Source organism: Tachypleus tridentatus, chromosome 10 (assembly GCF_004210375.1).
Source record: "Tachypleus tridentatus isolate NWPU-2018 chromosome 10, ASM421037v1, whole genome shotgun sequence".
NCBI lineage: Eukaryota > Metazoa > Arthropoda > Merostomata > Xiphosura > Limulidae > Tachypleus > Tachypleus tridentatus.
This window is the reverse complement of record NC_134834.1, coordinates 49,028,483-49,047,505: the sequence shown is the minus strand read 5'-3', so window position 1 is coordinate 49,047,505 and position 19,023 is coordinate 49,028,483. Positions and strand designations below refer to the sequence as shown.

Sequence of the window (19,023 nt, the reverse complement as noted above, 5' to 3'; positions counted from 1 at the left end):
CTAATCAGGCTCAGCTTGTATAGGATGCAGTGAGCCAAGGTCCAGAGACAAAAACTAACCCATGTAACATTCAATCCCTCAATGAGTGAATGCAGATAAACCCCCACCAGACTCCCTACACCTGATGCTTGACACATAGCACTAGTTGCAGGTGTGACCCCCAAAGTAGTAACATGAAGAGTCAACCAATAATGAAAGCATAAATAACAATGTAATTGTAATAAACTGGGCTTAAAGTAAAGTTACAAAACAGTCTTAACAGAAACTAGAAGTGAAATCAATGAAGACAACTCCATAAATATACCAAACATGAATGTGAAACTTTAGACAAACAAAACAGACATCCGAGCACAAACATTGCCAAGCAAGAAAAAACAGTTCAGTACAGGCATATAGGAGTCATATGGATCACAGAAGTATTTCATGGTCCTGTTAGTGGTGAAGTAACATATGATGATTTACTGAGAGACATGTTGAAATCATTCAATTCCAATGGGAGGAGCCGAAAGCTTGTGGCATATGTAAAGAAAATATTTGCACACAGAGGGAAGCACTGGATGAGAATAACTAATCTTATGAGAAAATACTGTATTGGATTACATACTCAGAAATGTAAGTATGCTTTTATGGCTTTTATTTCAAACTTGCTTTATATCTAAGAGCGTATCATTTTCAGGATTTTGGTAGAAAACTGAAAAATGCGGCTTGATAATACAAGAATGCCATCTTCCAAGATGTGTTATCTATCTGGCTGAAAACCTAGGACTATATGTTTAATCAACCATTTCAAATAGGAAAGTGCATTACATAATCTACTTAGTATGTCGTGAAATTTATACTTGCCATCTTAATTACCAGTTGAAGTTATAGATCTCTTTCAGTATTCAGTTCTTTTTAACAGCAGAAGTTCATTCAGATTTAAAATGTACAACTACATTGCACAAAACTTTACCAAAGATTGTAACTGGAGAAAAGTACATCTAATTCTTCATGATTTTCACATCTCCATTTTCCAACATATTATTCCATGACTCAAATATATAATTTTCTTAACAATTATTACTTTCATTTCTCAATGTTTCAAAGAAAACAAAATAAAGCTTTCAGTTTTTATTTGTTGCTAAAGTCTTAAACCAGATATTACATGAATAGTTTTATATTCTAAAAATCTATTCAGTATGCAAAAAGCATAAAATCAAAGTGACAAAATCAATTTCATGTTTCAAAAATCACCCACTGTTCAAAGAAACTATAACATTAAAGTTCTAAGCATATGAAGTAAATCATATCAAAAGACTGTATCTATCCAACAAAAATTAGAAAGAATTCAAACTGTGTAAACCATATAGGCACTTTTAATCACTTTTCTTTTTTAAAACTAAACTCCAACTATGCTTGCAAGTGCAAACCTCCCAGTTTTCAGGTTTGCATTTTTAACTTTTTTATTTTATTCCATCATTATAAAAACAAGAATGTCCTTATTCCTAACAACTCCCAGCATTATATATGTAAAAACGGCTCGTTTGGGTTGAGAAAATTTTTATGTAGAGGAGTGAACAATGTTTTGACCTTCTTCATTCATCGTCAGGTTCACAAAGAAAGAGAAAGGTAACTGACCGGAAGCTGACCACATGTTTGAAAGGGGTTGTGTAACTGAGTGTCGAAATGTAGAGGGCAGGTTTAGATGTTTGAATATATAATTTTATATTATTTATTTTATTATTATTATTTATTATATTATTTTTTAATATAGATATAAAGGTGTTCCTTTGTATTGGTTTATTTTGGGCTTAAGTTGTTGTATAAGTAAGGCTTCTTTAATTTTGCATTTGTTTATGTTTGTTTCTTCATTTAGTATTTGAGTGTTTTGTATGGTTATGTTGTATTTATTTGACTTGCAGCATTTGAAAACGTGTGAAGGTGACTTTTTATGTTCTTTAAATCTGGTTTCCATTTTTCTCCTTGTTTCTTCAATACAGAAGTCGTGGCAGTTATCACATTGTATTTTATAAATAATGTTGGTGTGATGTTTGTCAGTGTAGTTTTTACATAGTATGGACCTTAGTTTTGTGCCTGGTTTTGAATAAATTTGGTATTAACTGGCGATGACCGAAAAAGGTAAAAAAAACGTTGTTCACTCCTCTACGTAAAAGATTTTCTCATATTCTTCAGATGATAACATGATTGAAAAAGACAAATAAATAAGTTGAAACTAGTTTCTCCTATAAAGACTTCTGACAATTTGTTATATTTATTGTAGTTTTTCACTAAAGGGTCATTCCATGTCAAATCATCCAGGTGACTGCAGGTGACACCCACAGAATGCCTTGACAAAATTTACATGTGCTCATCTACCCATATAATGAAAAATTGCCAAAGATTAGATCAATATCCCTAATAGTTTCTGATTTACAGCTCTGTAGAATTTAGTTTATTTTATTTTATTTTTGGCGAATTCATTTTCTGGCAACTTTGGCTGCTTAAAGCTGCAAGAGTGATGGTGGTAGAAGGCTGAAATTTGCTACATTGACTGAATTAATCTCACAGAATTCAAAAATGTTCTCAAACCAAGTTTATCTCTCTTAGGATTTGCATAGTGAGGCAGTAAAATCACCTGAAAACCCAAAATCATAAAATACATTGGTTTATTTAATAAGCCATAGCTCTAAGACTTAAAAGATACAAAGCTGAAGTTTCTTTTCTAATTTCCTATAACATATCAGTTGATAAATCAGCAATTGTTGTAATTAAAAGGCTGTTAGATTTCCTGTAAATAAATTTAGTTGTATGCAACTTTTCATGATTTAGCTAAAAATAGCCCTACTTAAGGCCACAGTTTGACCATATTACCAGTTATTCAGCCTTTTCAGATTTTTACCATATATTCTTACATCTCTGAATATGATCTACAAATAAATGAGAATGGTGTTCAACCTACTTTTTGAGTTATAATTTTTTAAAGTATCCTCTGACCATACATTTTTATTTGAAAAAAATTCAGTTCATGTGTGTTACTGTGTGCAAATATATCCATACAATTTTGAAAAATACCTGTCAAAATTTTATGAATCCCACTGAAATATTCTAACCAGCCTTTCATAATGTTAAATAATTAAGTTGTAAAAAACAAGAAAGAATTAATTCATTTCTGAACAAGTTTATTGGCATAACTAGTTAGATCACATGGCAATGCAAATATTTTGTGTCTGCATTACAGTTATGCAGATATAGCTAAGTTTAAGATTCATAATATAATAAATACAAAGGTAAATCAGACACAAAAAGCACAGTGCTACAACATGAGATAACTGAAAAAGATTATAGTCACACCAAACTGAAATAATCATGACAATGATATGTTTGAAAAGCTGCTTTGGAGATAAATTAACCTTAACAACATCAAATAAACATGGCTTTGTTCAGACAGCTTGAATAAATTTCTGAAATTTGAGTTTGCTCATGTTGAGACCACTTTGACTTAGAACATAGTGGTGAGCACCACTGCCTTGCATGGTAGGTGCACTTATCAGACAAAGAATATGTTGGAAAGGAATCCAGCTTTCATCCTTATGTGACCTTGCAGGCCATGAGAACAGTTCATTTCTTTATTTCTTCACAAATGACACCAACACATCAGAATGTTCATCTGATCTATCTTTTATGTTTCCCACATACCATTTACAATTGTATATGCATGCGACATATTTCCCTGGCTGATAATTGTCATTGCTATCATTAGACCCTATTTGAGCTGCTGCAGCATCACTTTCACTGTTACTACCAACAGTTACAACTGTGTACACATCATCATCTGATAGCCTTTTCATATACAATTTGTTGGTAGAGTGGGGAATAAAGCTATGATGTGACTTAATACCTGATGCAGTTTTGCATTTTTCATAGCTCTCAAGTAGATCAAACTTTACACAATTCTGCAAGACTGATTGATTAACAAGAAAGAACTGAATGCCCTGAATGTGGTCCTTTACCCAATGGTACATATCAGAGAGACTTAAAATTTGATAATTTATTATGTTTCACAACCTTGATTTTTTTTAAGATCACGTTCAGAGATGTAAAAATATATAGTAAAGGCTGATTAGAATATTTCAATGGGATTCATAAATTATTTCAAAGTTGTATGGATATATTAGCACACAATAACACACCTGAATTGAAGTTTTTTTTCTTCAAGTAAACAACGTATGATCAGAGGATACTTTACAAAATTATAACTCAAAAAGTAGGTTGAACACCATCCTGATTTTTTTGTAGATCATACTCAGAGATGTAAGAATTTTTGGTACACATCTGAAAAGGCTGAATAACTGATCACATAGTCAAACTGTGGCCCAAGTAGGGCAATTTTTAGCTACATCATAGAAAGTTGCATGCAATTAAATTTTTTTACAGAAGATCTAACAGACTTTCAATTACAACAATTGCTGATTTATCAACTGATATGTTACAGGAATTTTGAAAACAAAATTCAGTTTTGTATCATATTAAGTCTTAGAGCTATGGCTTATTAAATAAACCAATGTTGTTTACAGTTTTGGGTTTTCAGGTGATTTTACTGCCTCACTATGAAAATCCTAAGAGAGATAAACTTGGTTTGAGAACATTTTTGATTTCTGTGAGATTAATTTGGTCAATGTAGCAAATTTCAGCCTTCTACCACCATTACTCTTGCAGCTTTAAGCAGCCAACATTGCCCAAAATGAATTTACCAAAAATAAAAAAAAATAACTAAATTTTACAGAGCTGTAAATTAGAAACTATTAGAGATATTGATCTAATCTTTGGCAATTTTTCATTATATGGGTAAATGAGCACATGTAAATTTTGTCAAGGCATTCTGAAGGGCTCACCTGGAAAATTATCCAAAATCTGGATGAGTTGACATGGAATGACCCTAAATACTATACATAATATTGTGTTATTTTATTATTCTTATTACTTTCCCTCATTTTCACATTCTTCCTGTAGTGCTTATAAGACAAAATATTACTCACAATGCTATGATTCATGCATAACTATTCTTACAGTTATATATGATAACTTTCTCATATAAAGTCCTAATACTCAAGCCAAGTGCATACACTTTATTTTCCCCATTTTTACCATAGCTAACCACAATAGAAAGCTTTAGTTTAAATAACAATCAAATCTAAATAAATTATTTTCCTTTTCTATAAAACTAATTATCCTATTTCTCAAAAATCATGTCCTTCATAAATTTTCATTCTCCTTCACAGATCAGTAAATACTTCTTGAGAATGAAACTAATTTGCACAAATATTGTTCTACTCATTCATACTACTAGGTTTTACTGAACTAAACATCTTTCAGAGAAAAATGACATACTGATAGTCAGGATAGGGTTATATGACTATGAACTGAGATCTGGTAGCTCAAATCTGCTATCTGAGCTACCAGGTCACAAGTTTCACATTATTGACATTAACTGAAGACATAAGGTTAAAGCTACAGAGAAATGGTATTTCTTAACATCTTGATTCATTATATTGGTACCTAACTATTGACTGTATTCAGCATTATCTGAACTAAGTAAATGGTAAATTAAAATTATGTGATGGTTCAGCCCTTGTTTTATTGTACTTATCATTCATTGTCTATGTGATATATATTTGCCATACATTTATAAATACATGTTATATGCTTGCCCTTGATGTTTTGTTATTAAAAAGGAAGTAATTCAAGAGAAGCATTAGGCCAAAAAATACCAGTTGGACTGTCACTACTTTTATTCTTACAATACCAATTGAATCTCTGTTGAACACACAATGTAGGGTTACTTCTATCAAATTTAATGATGTCAAAACATATTACATTGGTAGAGGAGTGAGAAATATTTTATCGCTTTCTAGTTTAAGAAAGTAATTAAGTGTTTAATGCATTTATGCAACTTCAAGTTGGAAGTTAACATTCTTCTTACCTAAAAACATATTTTAGTTACACAGTCACCTCTTCACATACAGATAGCTATCTTTCCTGTGTATCTGCCTTAGAGATTTACATGCCACTAGTTTTTAGGCAACTCCCACCTAATCTCACAAGTTTTCTCCTGATTTGCACTACTACATAATGATATTGTTATACAGCAAATGCCCTCCAGTAATAGAAGGGAAACACAACTTCCCTGCACACTGTCACCCTATATGCTTTTGTACTTGTGAATTTTCATTTTATGAGACAAGTATGCCTAGTGTGCATTGAATGAGGGCAGGAAGTGTAAGAAGTGAGTGTCTATCAGAAATACATTTTCAGGTAATGAAAATGTTAACTTCCAAGGCAATACACACTTCTTCACACAATGAAAGCTTGAATCCCATATTGATATGGTGGAATAGAAGGACCAGTGCAAAGGTTGTCTAGATTAGTTCCTTTCAGAAAGCAACTGAAAGAAATCCATGGAGTATGATAACAAACAGTAGGGGCTCTATACAGCACACCCATGGGAGACCATATCTCCATCACAGTACAATCTTCATCTGGAATAGAAAGGAAGAAAGAGGCATACCAGATCCACATTTTGTGCAGATGGGCAGAATAAGAATATGGCCATCCAAGCACTTGCACATAAGAAGTTAGAAAACCAATAAGTGTAAAGTGGTTAGAGAACATTCAAACCATACCTAATATACATCTCAACTCTACAATCAGATATTATTTGACCAACACCAGATGCAAAAAGAGGGCACAGAAAGTATTAGTGCATATTCATTTGAACTCTAATGTCAGACTCTTGGACCAGTACTAACTGTGAGAGAAATGCACAGAATTCATGCTTTGGTCTGTGTGTTTAGTTTCAATGTATACTCATCTCAACGTTACCATCAGACATTTGTACCAATAATAGCTTCAAGAGGAGGGCAAAGAATATATGTCATGAAGTATGTAATATTAAAGATGCACACCTCAACTCAACTGTCATCCACTATGAGAAAAGTGTACAGCTCATTAGTACATGTTCACCTAGACTCAACTGACCAGAAGACTGTAGAAGTAGGGTACACTATGTACATAATGTGCACACCTTGACTCTATTGGACTATAAAATGTAAGAGGAGGCCATATATCCTAGAATATGTTCATCTCAACTCTACTGTACAGTTCCAAACTGCAAGATGAGGACAAAGTCTTGTAATGTGCTTGTCTCAACTCCACTAAACAGGTGCAGATTGCAGAGGAGCACAGTACTGTATAAAGTGCTTCTGGTTTAGACAATTGTCAAATATCAGAATATACTTCCATGGTATTGCAGAACACTTCATCTCAACAATAAGCATATATGAAGCCAAGGCAGATGGTATGAAAACTTTCCATTATCCTGGCTACATGCTGACATTTGGGTAATAGGTGTATCCTGAGATGTACCACCAGCCAGTTGGCAGGGTCTTTTAAGCAAATAATATAATCCAAAGAAGAATGTGTTCACCTGTATAAAGACAATAGGCAGACTGTAGAATGGAGGGAGGCAGTGACCTTCAGACAACAAGACAGCCAGTTGGTGCTAGCTTGAATGATCTTGTCCAATAGCTGTTGGAAACAAGTGTGAGAGAATGAGTGAGGTAAAGAATCTGATAGGATAAAATGCAGACCATCTGTGAGCAACAACACTCTATAAGGAGTAGACCAAACAGAGAAATTGGTGGACTGTACCTATAAAGACAGAAAGATATCTTTCCCTGGAGGAAGAAGAATCACAGAAAACGTAGAGTAGAAGACAAAAACTTTGAAAGTGAGAGGTAAAAGTTAAACAGCAATGAATGGCATGAGCAGGATACAAAAGTCTGTCCAGGTCCAAACAGCTATCAATCTAGGGAAGAAGGACTGATATGGAGATCTAAGAATATAAGGACAATGAAAAGGGGCCCAGGATGAGCTGCTGGTATAATGATCTAAATGACAAAAGTAACAGGTGAGAAGAAAGACGAACGTGTATAAAATGTGGTAGAAGTTATTGGCTGCCAACAGCTCAAAGGAACACAGGTAAGAGCATGTAGGATGACACTGAGGTTTCAGTCAGGCATGGAAACAAGGTAGAGAGAACAGGGGAAAAAACACATTGGTTTTGTAGTCTGGTTTAATGGGTAATAGAAGGACATGATTCCTTGGTGGAAGGGAGATGGAAGATGTAGAAGCAAGTAACTGTATAACTGGCAAAGGATAAGGGGGCTGGATTGTCATAAGGGATAGAAGAGGGAACAAAGGTTAAGCAAGCCAGAGGGGTACCACCAAAAGTATATAACAAGGAGTGTCTCTAGCCAAGCCTGGGACACAAGGTAAAATATGGAAAGGTAGGTGAATATTATGACAAGTATAAGACTAGACCTGCTGGACAGCAACAACACTCAGGGCCAAGACATGGAAAAGAGACAATCAAAAAGAGTTCTAGATTAGATTCCTCATGGCATTAATGCAGAAAAACCAAATAGTTGTTGGAATGGAACATAACAAAAGAGGGAAACATAGGTGAAGAAGTGTAAGTCTAACTTGGGTAGAGGTAATGGAATATGGAATACAATATGGGATTGGTCCAGTCACCCATACAAATACAAGAAGAGAGGAAGAGACAGGAGAACTACTGAGGTCAAACAACCATGTGAAGCAGTCTATGGTTGCACAAGGACTGAGTGAGGTGGTGCATATATGTGTGACCTAAAGGGAGAAGGAATTCCCATGAAGCCATGATCAATAATCACAAAAACTTTCACGCAGAATGAGGAAGATAGGCATGAACCTCAGCATCTATAATTTCCATAGCTCTCAGGCAGAGTATGAGATACTGGATGTTTAATGTCAAATAATTCTCTCCAAACAGTTAAGAGCAATCCCAATTGTTACAAAAAGATGACTACATTGAGGAAAGAAGGAAGAAACAGGAAGAAAGAGACATGATGTCATGAAAATGTAAGTGGTCCAAGAATGGTAAATGAGTAATTTAGGGTTAAGAAGTAAGGAATAACAAGAATACAACACAAGGAAAAGAAAAAAAATGGTGCATACCTATGAATTTAAATCCTGAGAATGTAAAAAATTTTGAGGTTTCTCTTCAAAAGTGAGAGAAAATCACAAAGCCTAACCAGGAGAAGGAGTAATCAGATTTACCTACTTCATTTTCCCTACAAACATAGGAAAATAATACTTAAAGAAGAGATTGGAATTGAAGGTGCTAGTTACACAAGGGATCCCATCACTCTATTCTCCTTGGCTGCCATGTCATTCCCAAGACTGTGCCTTCTTAAGCAAAATGAACTTATGAACTTGTTTAGCCTTCTCATGAGTAGAGAACTTTTGTTGCATAATAACACTGTTAAGCAGCCGTGTATTCATCATAAAACTTGTGATATTAGGAGAGAGTTGCCTAAAGACTACAGTGGCAAGCAAATCTCTGGCAGGCACCCAGTGAAGACAGCTGTCTGTGTGTGAAGAGGTGTGTATTGTCATGAAGTTACTGGATTCATCCTATATTAAGTCACATTGTGTTTGTTTGTCCCAGAACTCCACCTACAGTTTAACAGCTAGCAGGAAAAAACTTGACAAGCAGACTAAGGGTGGTGGCTCAGGGTTATCCTTATTTATATGGTGTTTGCTTCACTATTAAAGGAGTATCAAGACGCTCAAAAATCTACTTGTAGGGCTAACCAGTCATGATGGTGTTCTAGGAATAGGTTTGTAGGGGCCCCCGCTAGTGCAGCGGTAAGTCTACGGATTTGCAATGCTAGAATCAGGGGTTCGATTCCCCTCGGTGAGCTCAGCAGATAGCCCAATGTGGCTGTGCTATAAGAAAACACACACAGGTTTGTAGGGTTGGTAAACTTGAACCTCACATAAGATTTTTAGTTCTTCACTACCAACATCCTTAAGATCCCAGGGAAATATATTTTGAACCATGTTCATACCCTTATGCACAGCTAGAATAATAAAATTTAGTACTTGTGCCCAAGTACCATGGATGGGCATCCTAACATTTGGTTTTAATATGGATCCCCTTGAGGTAGCTAGACTGCTCTTAGAAGTGAAACAAGGCAATGTTGTTTATATATATGAATGGTTAGTGGTGAATACTCTGATAATGAAATAACACAGTGATGCAACATATAATGGAGACCCAGTACATCACAAAAAAATTCCAATGAGAATTTACAAAAAGAAATCTTGCCATACAAATTTATTGTTTTCAAAAAAGTTACTTGTTACTTGGACAATGGAAAGGGTTTGGGTTTAGTGTACTGAAAGTGTCACACCAAAGGTTTACTGTGAAAATATCAACAACAGAGACTGAGAAAGACCAGTTAATTAAATTATATAGTGGTTGAATGAGAAAAAACAAAGAGTTGTTGAAAAACAGAAGTCCAATTACACTATATGTTTGTTATCAGTGAAATGATTTAGTTATGTTTTGGCATTTATTTTCTTATTTAGATTAATAATCTTGCTAGGAGCATTATTGGTAAATTAATAAAAGTTGTTCACACTATTCAACTATGGTATTTCTACCTGTATTGAGGATATTAAAGTCCTACAAAATGACTTAAACAAACTGCTAAGTTGGACAAATATTTGGCAAATGGCCTTCAATTAGATTAAAGTGGGTGGTAATATGTTTAAAGGCCCGGCATGGTCAGGTGGTTAAGGCACTTGACTCATAATCTGAGAATCATGGGTTTGAATCTCCATCACACCAAACATGCTTGCCTTCCAGCCATGGGGACATTATTGATGGTCAATCCACTATTCGGTGGTAAAAGAGTAGCCCAAGAGTCAGCAATGGGTGATGATGACTAGCTACCATCCCTCTAGTCTTATTCTGCTAAATTTGGGATGGCTAGTGCAGATAGCCCTTGCGTAGTTTTGTGTGAAATTCAAACAAAACCCAAACCATTATGTTTAAATTATGACAGCTTATATCACAAATTTAATATAGATAGAAATCCATTCAATAAAATGTTTAAGAAAATGCATAGTAGTGAATAAGACACTTAAACCATCAAGACAATGCTCTGTTGCTCGTAGTACAGCTAATAGGATTCTCGTGTGTACTTCTAGACATACTTATTACAGCTTGAAATACATAATTATCAATGTGTACAATCACTAGTTAGGTCTTAGGATATTGCATAAATTTTTGGTCTCCCTAGCTATAAGTGGATTTTTAGGGTTATCTAATTTTTTACTGAAAAATGATGGGTAAAAGGTGGTCTAAGTTAGTTTACCGTATTTTGTGAGTTGCATTCTCAGAAACTTGAGATAAGACACAAGTTTAAGGCTTAGAAAAAGTTTTCTTTTTCATAAAGAGTGATTGGATTATCAAATGAGTTCTCTTTGATAGTACTGGAAGCATAACTTACACAATTTTTAGAGAGTAATCAATGATTTCCTGCAAAATAAGTGGTGGGTTTAAATTTTTAATTTATCAAAGGTGGGTATACAAAGACAGCCTTGGAAGCTAAATAGTCTACTGTTGTTTATCAATGTCAGAAAAAAAAGGAAAAATAGCAATATCAATATAAGAAAGTTATCATTCAAACACAAAATACACACTTCTATGCAATCAACAACACCACAGGAAGAACAGAGGTGATGATGTATTCAACATCTGACCATATTATAGTTATGTGCAATGCTTCATCTAATTTTCCAACTGATGTGCAGAATAAATTTTTTTATGTGCACCAGTATCAATACAATGTGCAGATTAGTGCTACCAGTTGTTTTATTTATTTATTTTTTTAGGGATGTAGTATTTTTAAGCCATCAATTCTTTTTTGGATCATTAGACTGCACTGGTTATTTGGGCCTATTAACTGCCAGAGCTATTAAGGCCATCAAAGTATTGAGACTCCTTACCATCAATAAGGATGTGTGTGGCACTTAAGTGGTTGTTGTGTAACCATACAGATTGGAAGGAATAGTAATTTTTTGGTATAAGAATTTGTAGAATAGTTTGCTAGTTTTAAAGAAACCCAAAAACCAATATAGTTATAAAAATATGTAGAATATGACATCTTCATTGTAGGGTTTCAGTCCAGTGTTTGTATAATTCACACAAGTTTATGTACAAGATAAACTTAAGCTATTCCAACCAGACAACTCCTGTTGCACAGTTGACAATCAACTACACTTTAAAAAAATAATGAAAAGCAGTTAATATTACTGAGTTACATAACTAAACATATATATATTTAAATTTGGCCATGGTATAATAAATATTTTGACTTTGGACCTATATATACAGTATAGTAGATAAAGCAAAATATGTATTTTAAAATATGAAATGATGTATACATCTTAAAATGTATGCTTTTTTAATTTAAAATTTCTCCCGATGCTTCTTTCATTACACAGATATTTTTTTCTTGTTCCTACCAGAGCATCATACATAAATCTTAAAAGTTGTAAAAAATGTCAAACAAGGGAAAATAATTTATAAAATTATAGCACTCTAAATACTCTTTAACTGATATTTGTAGATGTAAACTCTTCTGCAAGTTCTGGTAATGTCACAAGCTTTCTGTTATTTATAATACTACAAGTTTAATGAATTAAAACAAAATGCTCCTTCAACCAGTGTTGAACAAAAGCACAATTTATTAACTTCACTTGCCATGTTTGTAACAGCACTTTATTTTAGTCTATAGTACTAATATCATTACAACTAAATTTAAAATAGAAAACTTAAAAGTACAAATGCTAATGCTTTTTTAGAAGTTAGAGCTTGACTCAAAAATATGACAAATAATAATATTAACAACTCAATCAACGAACAACTTTGAATTTTAAACTAGATATAAGTACCACTTCATCTTAGCTTTGCAGTTGAGCCCTATTGTTTTAAGTTGGGAAAAGTGTTCATATTACATAAATGATCAAATGGTACCACAGCGTAAAAATCCTTCATCTTTTTTTTTTTTTTATATCAGTTATCTACACTGACCCTGGCGTGATGCAGCAAAATAACAGGACACATTAATTACCATTAGGAAAAAGTCATTCCCCTTTATTTTACTTGGTATACAACACAACGAACTTATAAACTTGTTTACTTGAATATTTCATCTTATGAAATGAAGTTTTATTCTATTACGAATACTTTTATTAAAAATACAATTTACTTTAAAATTCTAGTCTCCCTCTTTTCTTCAAAATTAAATAGCGTCATTGCAGTATTATTTCAACAAGAAAAACCTTACAATGTTACATACGACATTTTGGCTGAAGTATTAGAACTACTAGTAGTTCAGACTTTCTTGTTTACCAGTTTCAACGTAGTAACTGAAGGTTTAATCAGATAATAATTTATTACTAAAATGTGCTATAAATAAAGTACCATTAAACAGCGGTTTACTCTTACAATTATGTAATAAAAGTATGACAGATTAAACTACAGATTTTACTTCTGAAAACTTACCGGCAGACATTATGAAAATATAGTCATCCGACTATATATACAAAACAAAAACAAAACAGCTATGTAGATTACTCGAATATTTTTTAATTTAAGACGCCTAAGCATATAAGATTTATCAACAAAATACATTAAATTAAATATTTTGAAGCATCAATTCAATTTTAATTATTTATTTTTAAAGAAGATTAAAAATTATAATATATAATATTATCCTACTCTGTATCTCAAGTCGGCTGGTGTGGGTATTAACACTTTTACTAATAAAGCAGCGAACAATGTTTCAACCTTCCAGTGGCGTAGCTAGGGGGGAGCAAGGGGGTACATTGTCCCCGGGCGCAGCATCGGGGGTTGGGGCGCTAAATTGATGTTACATAATTAGGAATTATGGTTTACATTTTGTCACGAGGGGGCGCGAAAACTGACTTTGTCCCTGGGCGCTGAAAACCCTAGCTACCCAACTACAACCTTCTTAGGTCATCTTCAGGTTAACTAAACAAAAGATGACCTGAGAAGTTCGAAACGTTGTTCTCTGTTTTATTAGTAAAAGTGTTAATACCCATTCCAACCGTCTTGAGATACATATTCACTTCAAGTGAGTTTCTCATCATCACGAATTATTCTACTCTCTTCTTCATTACAACTTTTTGTCTAATGCTTGCTATTTAACATTAGAAATATATAGTTAATACAACTGGTTTAATATAAGTGTTTCAATCTTTGTATCCAATCTTCCATCTATTAGCATTGATAATCATTGCGATGATTACGTTCAAGCAGTTATATTTTTGTTGAAGAGATATTGTAATTCGCTGCGAGAAGTAATACTTTGTTTTTGATGTTATCAAATTAACTGAAGTTTAACATGTTTCAAATTTTGTGATAGTTGCCATTATACATTATGCAAATAAACTCATCAATGTCCAGTCAGTGTAAATTACTACAACCCTTTCATAACTCAAAAAAATGTATATTTATTTAGGTTGACCTACATTTAGCATGTTGCATTGTCTGGTGATACAACTATTGATACTAACTGGTAGGAAAAATATGTTTTAAGGTAAGGAAATAATAATTTTTTAGAAGTTGTTTGACTTTTATAAATTTATCATTTCCACTCTTTTGAATAGTAATAATAGCTGATGTAATCTCGGCTTATAAAGTGTAACATCTATTTCTTTTATAAAGTTTGGTGAGGAACTGCTAATTAATTAATCAAAACGTATAATAATAGCAACATTTATAACAGAGAAATTATGTTCGTTTGTAAGTTAATGACAGAGCTACATGATGAGCTATCCTTGCTCTGCCCACTATGAATAATGAAAGGCGTTTTTTAACGATGAAAGGCTTCAGATATAGAGTTGGGCCACGAGGGGAATAGGAAAATTCTCACTTATTAATCATTAAAGATAAATTCTAACTTTAATCATTAGAAAGCTACAACACATAGTGTCGGGTGATCATCAACTACTAGAAATGTAATTATATATATCTAAACGGAAGAAGAAATAGCTAAAACTCTTTTGGTAAAGTCATAAAAACCAAAGCTAAATATATATATACATGAATCTTCTTACCTATACTAGTATTTTATACATTTTATTTTATTATTAAAATTCATTTAAAGTCGCCCTCAAGCTTTGCTCTTGACATCACAAATCCATAACGTTCTTTGAAATTCACTCCTTTATTGAATATAGCGATTACTTGATGATGACTTGATAATATGGATAAAAAATTTACAATCATAAGGAATCAATAGATTTCTAATATAAGAGTTATTATAATTGTATTTTTGAAATTATTTAAGTTAAGTTTTATTCCTCCTTCACCCTATAACACAGTGGTTCTATGAAGTATTATATAAAGTTAAAAAACAGAATTTCGATATTTATGGTTGGTTCGGGTAGCGTTGATGCTGGAAGCTTCCATTACAAACGTTCAACGATTTTAAAACATTAAACTTCAGTTAGCACGTTAGATATTGTATTATAAATAATTTGAAGAATGTGAAAGATAACAGGTAATTGTCATCTACTGAGAGAAAAACGAACTATTATAATATTTTCATTTTTTGAATGTAACTTGCTATTTTCAACAACGTAATAGAACAGCGCTCAAATAATGAAATATGAATCTCATACTTTAGAAAGTAAAAATGAAAAAAACGACTTATATATCCAATTAATTGATAAGACAAACTGAGAAAGCAAAGTAAATATATACTAAAGAGTAATTCTAGGTTTCTCAGAGTTCTTGCTCTATCCATGTGATTGTTGGCCATTTTCATCAAAACCTAACTTTTAGGCATCAGTAAACCTGCTTTGATATAGCATGTGCAACTTTATAGCAATATTTACAACGAGAAGACATTTAAATGAATTACCCAAAACAAAGGTGTAACTTGGGCAAATAGAAAAGTTAAGCACTTTATGACGAAAGTTTTGTGTTCATTAAATTAGATACATCTGCATAAATGAAAAGTTTGAGTAGCTGTATTTCAAAGAAAAGGGTAGTAAACTAATTCTATGCTTGTTTATACGAGGTGTGATCAAAACGTTTTAAGACTTCATTTTTATTCCGAAGAATAATGTACATACGTCAATTTTATACACTATCTCATTCATAGTAATCTCCCTCAGCTGATACACACTTGTTCCAACACACCTGCCATTTTCGGAAGCAATGCTGGAAGTCTTCAACTGTTATGCGACTAAGATCTGTTTTCACATTATTATGGATGGTTGGAATGTCATAAGATCTCTTTCCTTTCAACTTAATTTTGATTTTTGGGAACAAAAAATATACACGGGGCAAGATCGGGAGAATACGGGGTGTGGTATCACAGGAATGTTTTTTTTTCTGCCAAAAATTCTTGAACAGACACAACAGTGTGTAAGTGTGTTGTCATGATGAAGAAACCAATGACCATTCTCCCACAGCTCGTAGCGGTTTCTTCTAACTTTCTCCTTCAAGCGAATTGAGACCTCTTTATAAAAGCCCTGATTAATTGTCTGGCCATGAGATACGAATTCATGATGAACAATACCTCGAACATAAAAAAAAACAAACACGATCAACGTTGTCTTCACATTTGATCAAGACTGTCGTGACTTTTTCAGACGTGGTAATGATAGAGACTTTCACTAGGACGACTGAAGTTTTATTTCAGGATCATAACAGTATACTCATGACTCATCACCAGTAGTAATGACGTTGATGAAATTAGGATAAATTTCTAGCCTTCTTTTCAGATCTTCGCACACTTGTCGACGGTGAAACTTTTGGTCATCTGTCAATAGTCTTGAAACAAATGTTGCAGACACTCGACACATACAGAGTTTTTCAGTTAAAATCGCCTAATCCCCAGGAATTCTCTAGTTTGTCAGCAATTTCGCGGTTAGTTAATTGTCGATCACTTCGAATTTTTTCTTTCACCTTAGCGACCGTTTCATTAGTGGATGATGTTGACTGTCGCTCAGAACGTGGGTCATCTTTGACCGATTCCCAGCCATCTTGGAAGCGTGTTATCCAGTGATAAACGACAGCCTCACATAAGCAGACTTTCTGTTCCTCCTTTATCATTTCTCACACAAAACTTGATGCAAACACGTTGCTTTTATTTTCTGTCCATTTTTGCTAAATGGATCAAGAGATACGTCAGCCTTTAAACACGATTTTCGCAACACGGGAATAAGGTCTAGAGAAATGGTTTGTTTGTAAGGTATATCACTATTTTTTCTTTGTATACACCTTCTTGAAGCTCATTGCCTCTGTACTGGCATCTGTAACAGAAGGATTCTCAGAACGTTTAAGCAGATCTTGTCTTCACCAGAGGTAAAATTGAAAAAAAAAAAAAAGATTTATGACATTGTGCCTTTCTTTGATTAACAGTACTCTACACTGTGGATCGTAGTTTCGCCTGTTGAAGGTCAGCAAACTAAAGAAATAGCATTAGGTGAAGTGAATACAATAGCTATGGTGTGTGAGTCCGTTTTACTTCGCGATATAGTAATATAAGTTGAGGTTAATATAAGTATGTGAATAATGTTGCCATTTCATCAGATTCGATTCGAAATTTTACAGTGAACCAACTTTCTAATGACATTATAAGTCGTTTGTACATGCAAAAGATATATTTTTTCAATGAAAGCATTTTACTAAAGGTTTGTTTCCACACATATTGGGCTTGGCATGGTCAAATGGTTAAGACACTCGACTAGTAATTCGCGAGTTCGAGTCCCCGTCACACCAAACATGCTCACCCTTTCAGCCGTGGGGGCGTTATAATGTGACGTCAATACCACTATACGTTGGTAAAAAAGAACCCAAGAGTTGGCGGTGAGTGGTGATGACTAGCTGTCTTTCCTTTAGTCTTATACTACTAATATATGAACGGCTAGCTCAGATAGCCCTAGTGTATCTTTGTGCGAAATTCGAAACACACCAAACCGAATATATTGAGAATGTTTTGACTTGTTCGAGTGCTAAGTGATTTTCATGTTAAGATTGAGAATACTTTTCTTCATCTCAAATGTTATTTGCGTAATCTTCACAATCTGTCTAAATGGATGTTTAATGTGGATGTTATTAATTAATTTATTTTATGAGTAAATATTTTATTGTTGCTTTGTTTTGTTCAAAAAAGAAAGTTAGAAGCAATCATTTTAAAGTAACTGTTATGACAAGTTTAGTTACGTAGTTCGATAAGTGATAAGTCGTGTTTATAACACTGATGCAGAGATTACAAAACATCGCGTGAAATTTAGTAACGTAGTGGATATAAAGCGAGCAGGGGATTTAGTAATAAACATATAAATAATACGAGACGAGGGGAAAACAACAGACAGAAATAGCAAAAGAGAGTTAAGTTACTGCTTAGGAAAAGTTCAGCGTGAAGGTAACTGCTGTAAAAGTAATATATCTGATGTTTAATATATTAGAATAAGAGTAACAGTGAAAAAAGGAGATAAAAAGAATATTTTATTCCGACAAAGCGTAGTTTTAAAGTAACTCAATTGGCCTCAGTGGGCTTTCACCAAACGATTCTCATAAATACATAGAAAGAGAAAGGAGCAAACGATTTTAGAAGCATAGGATAGTAACATGGTATCTCGACGATAAAGTTAGTGAATTATACAGGGTGTTCGGACAGTCACTGTGCAGTTTTGTCTGTTAATAAATATATAAGTGCACAGTGACTTTCCGAACACCCTGTACTTGGATGGTTTGGCGATAGTATTAGTAAAAAGGTTCGGCTGATCAACTGGAATTTTAAAGTAATTAACTAGGCCTAAGTGGGTTTTTGACAAAAAGAAGAGTCTCTCTGGGTGTTTTCCTTATAGCAAAGCCACATCGGGCTATCTCCTGTGTCTACTAAGAAGAATCGAACTCTTAATATTAGCATTGTAAATCAGCACACTTATTGCTGTTCCAACAAGAGACCAAACATAAGAGAACTATATAGTATTTATGATATGCCTGTGATCTCTATAGTGTAAATAAAATATGTGTTGTATATACGTTTAACTACTTCTGAATATATATATTATTTTGAAAACAAGTGAAGTCAGTATTGTTCCTTT

At 33.5% G+C, this 19,023-nt stretch overlaps 1 protein-coding gene across 3 annotated transcripts in view; it reads right to left on the bottom strand.

The window, feature by feature from the left end:
- stmA (Protein EFR3 homolog stmA) overlaps nt 1-13,684 on the bottom strand; it is an 86,379-nt gene extending 72,695 nt beyond the window's left edge. The window contains exon 1 of one of the 3 annotated variants that reach the window (XM_076461223.1): nt 13,655-13,684. Coding sequence is in view for 1 of the 3 variants with exons in the window: in XM_076461222.1 (XP_076317337.1) it covers nt 13,439-13,448 (10 nt within the window). In the remaining 2 variants the exon portion in view is untranslated. Of the gene's footprint in view, nt 1-13,438; nt 13,491-13,654 lie in introns of those variants that run through there. The other 2 variants (XM_076461222.1, XM_076461224.1) reach the window with 2 other exon arrangements.
- Between the last annotated feature and the right edge of the window lie 5,339 nt (nt 13,685-19,023).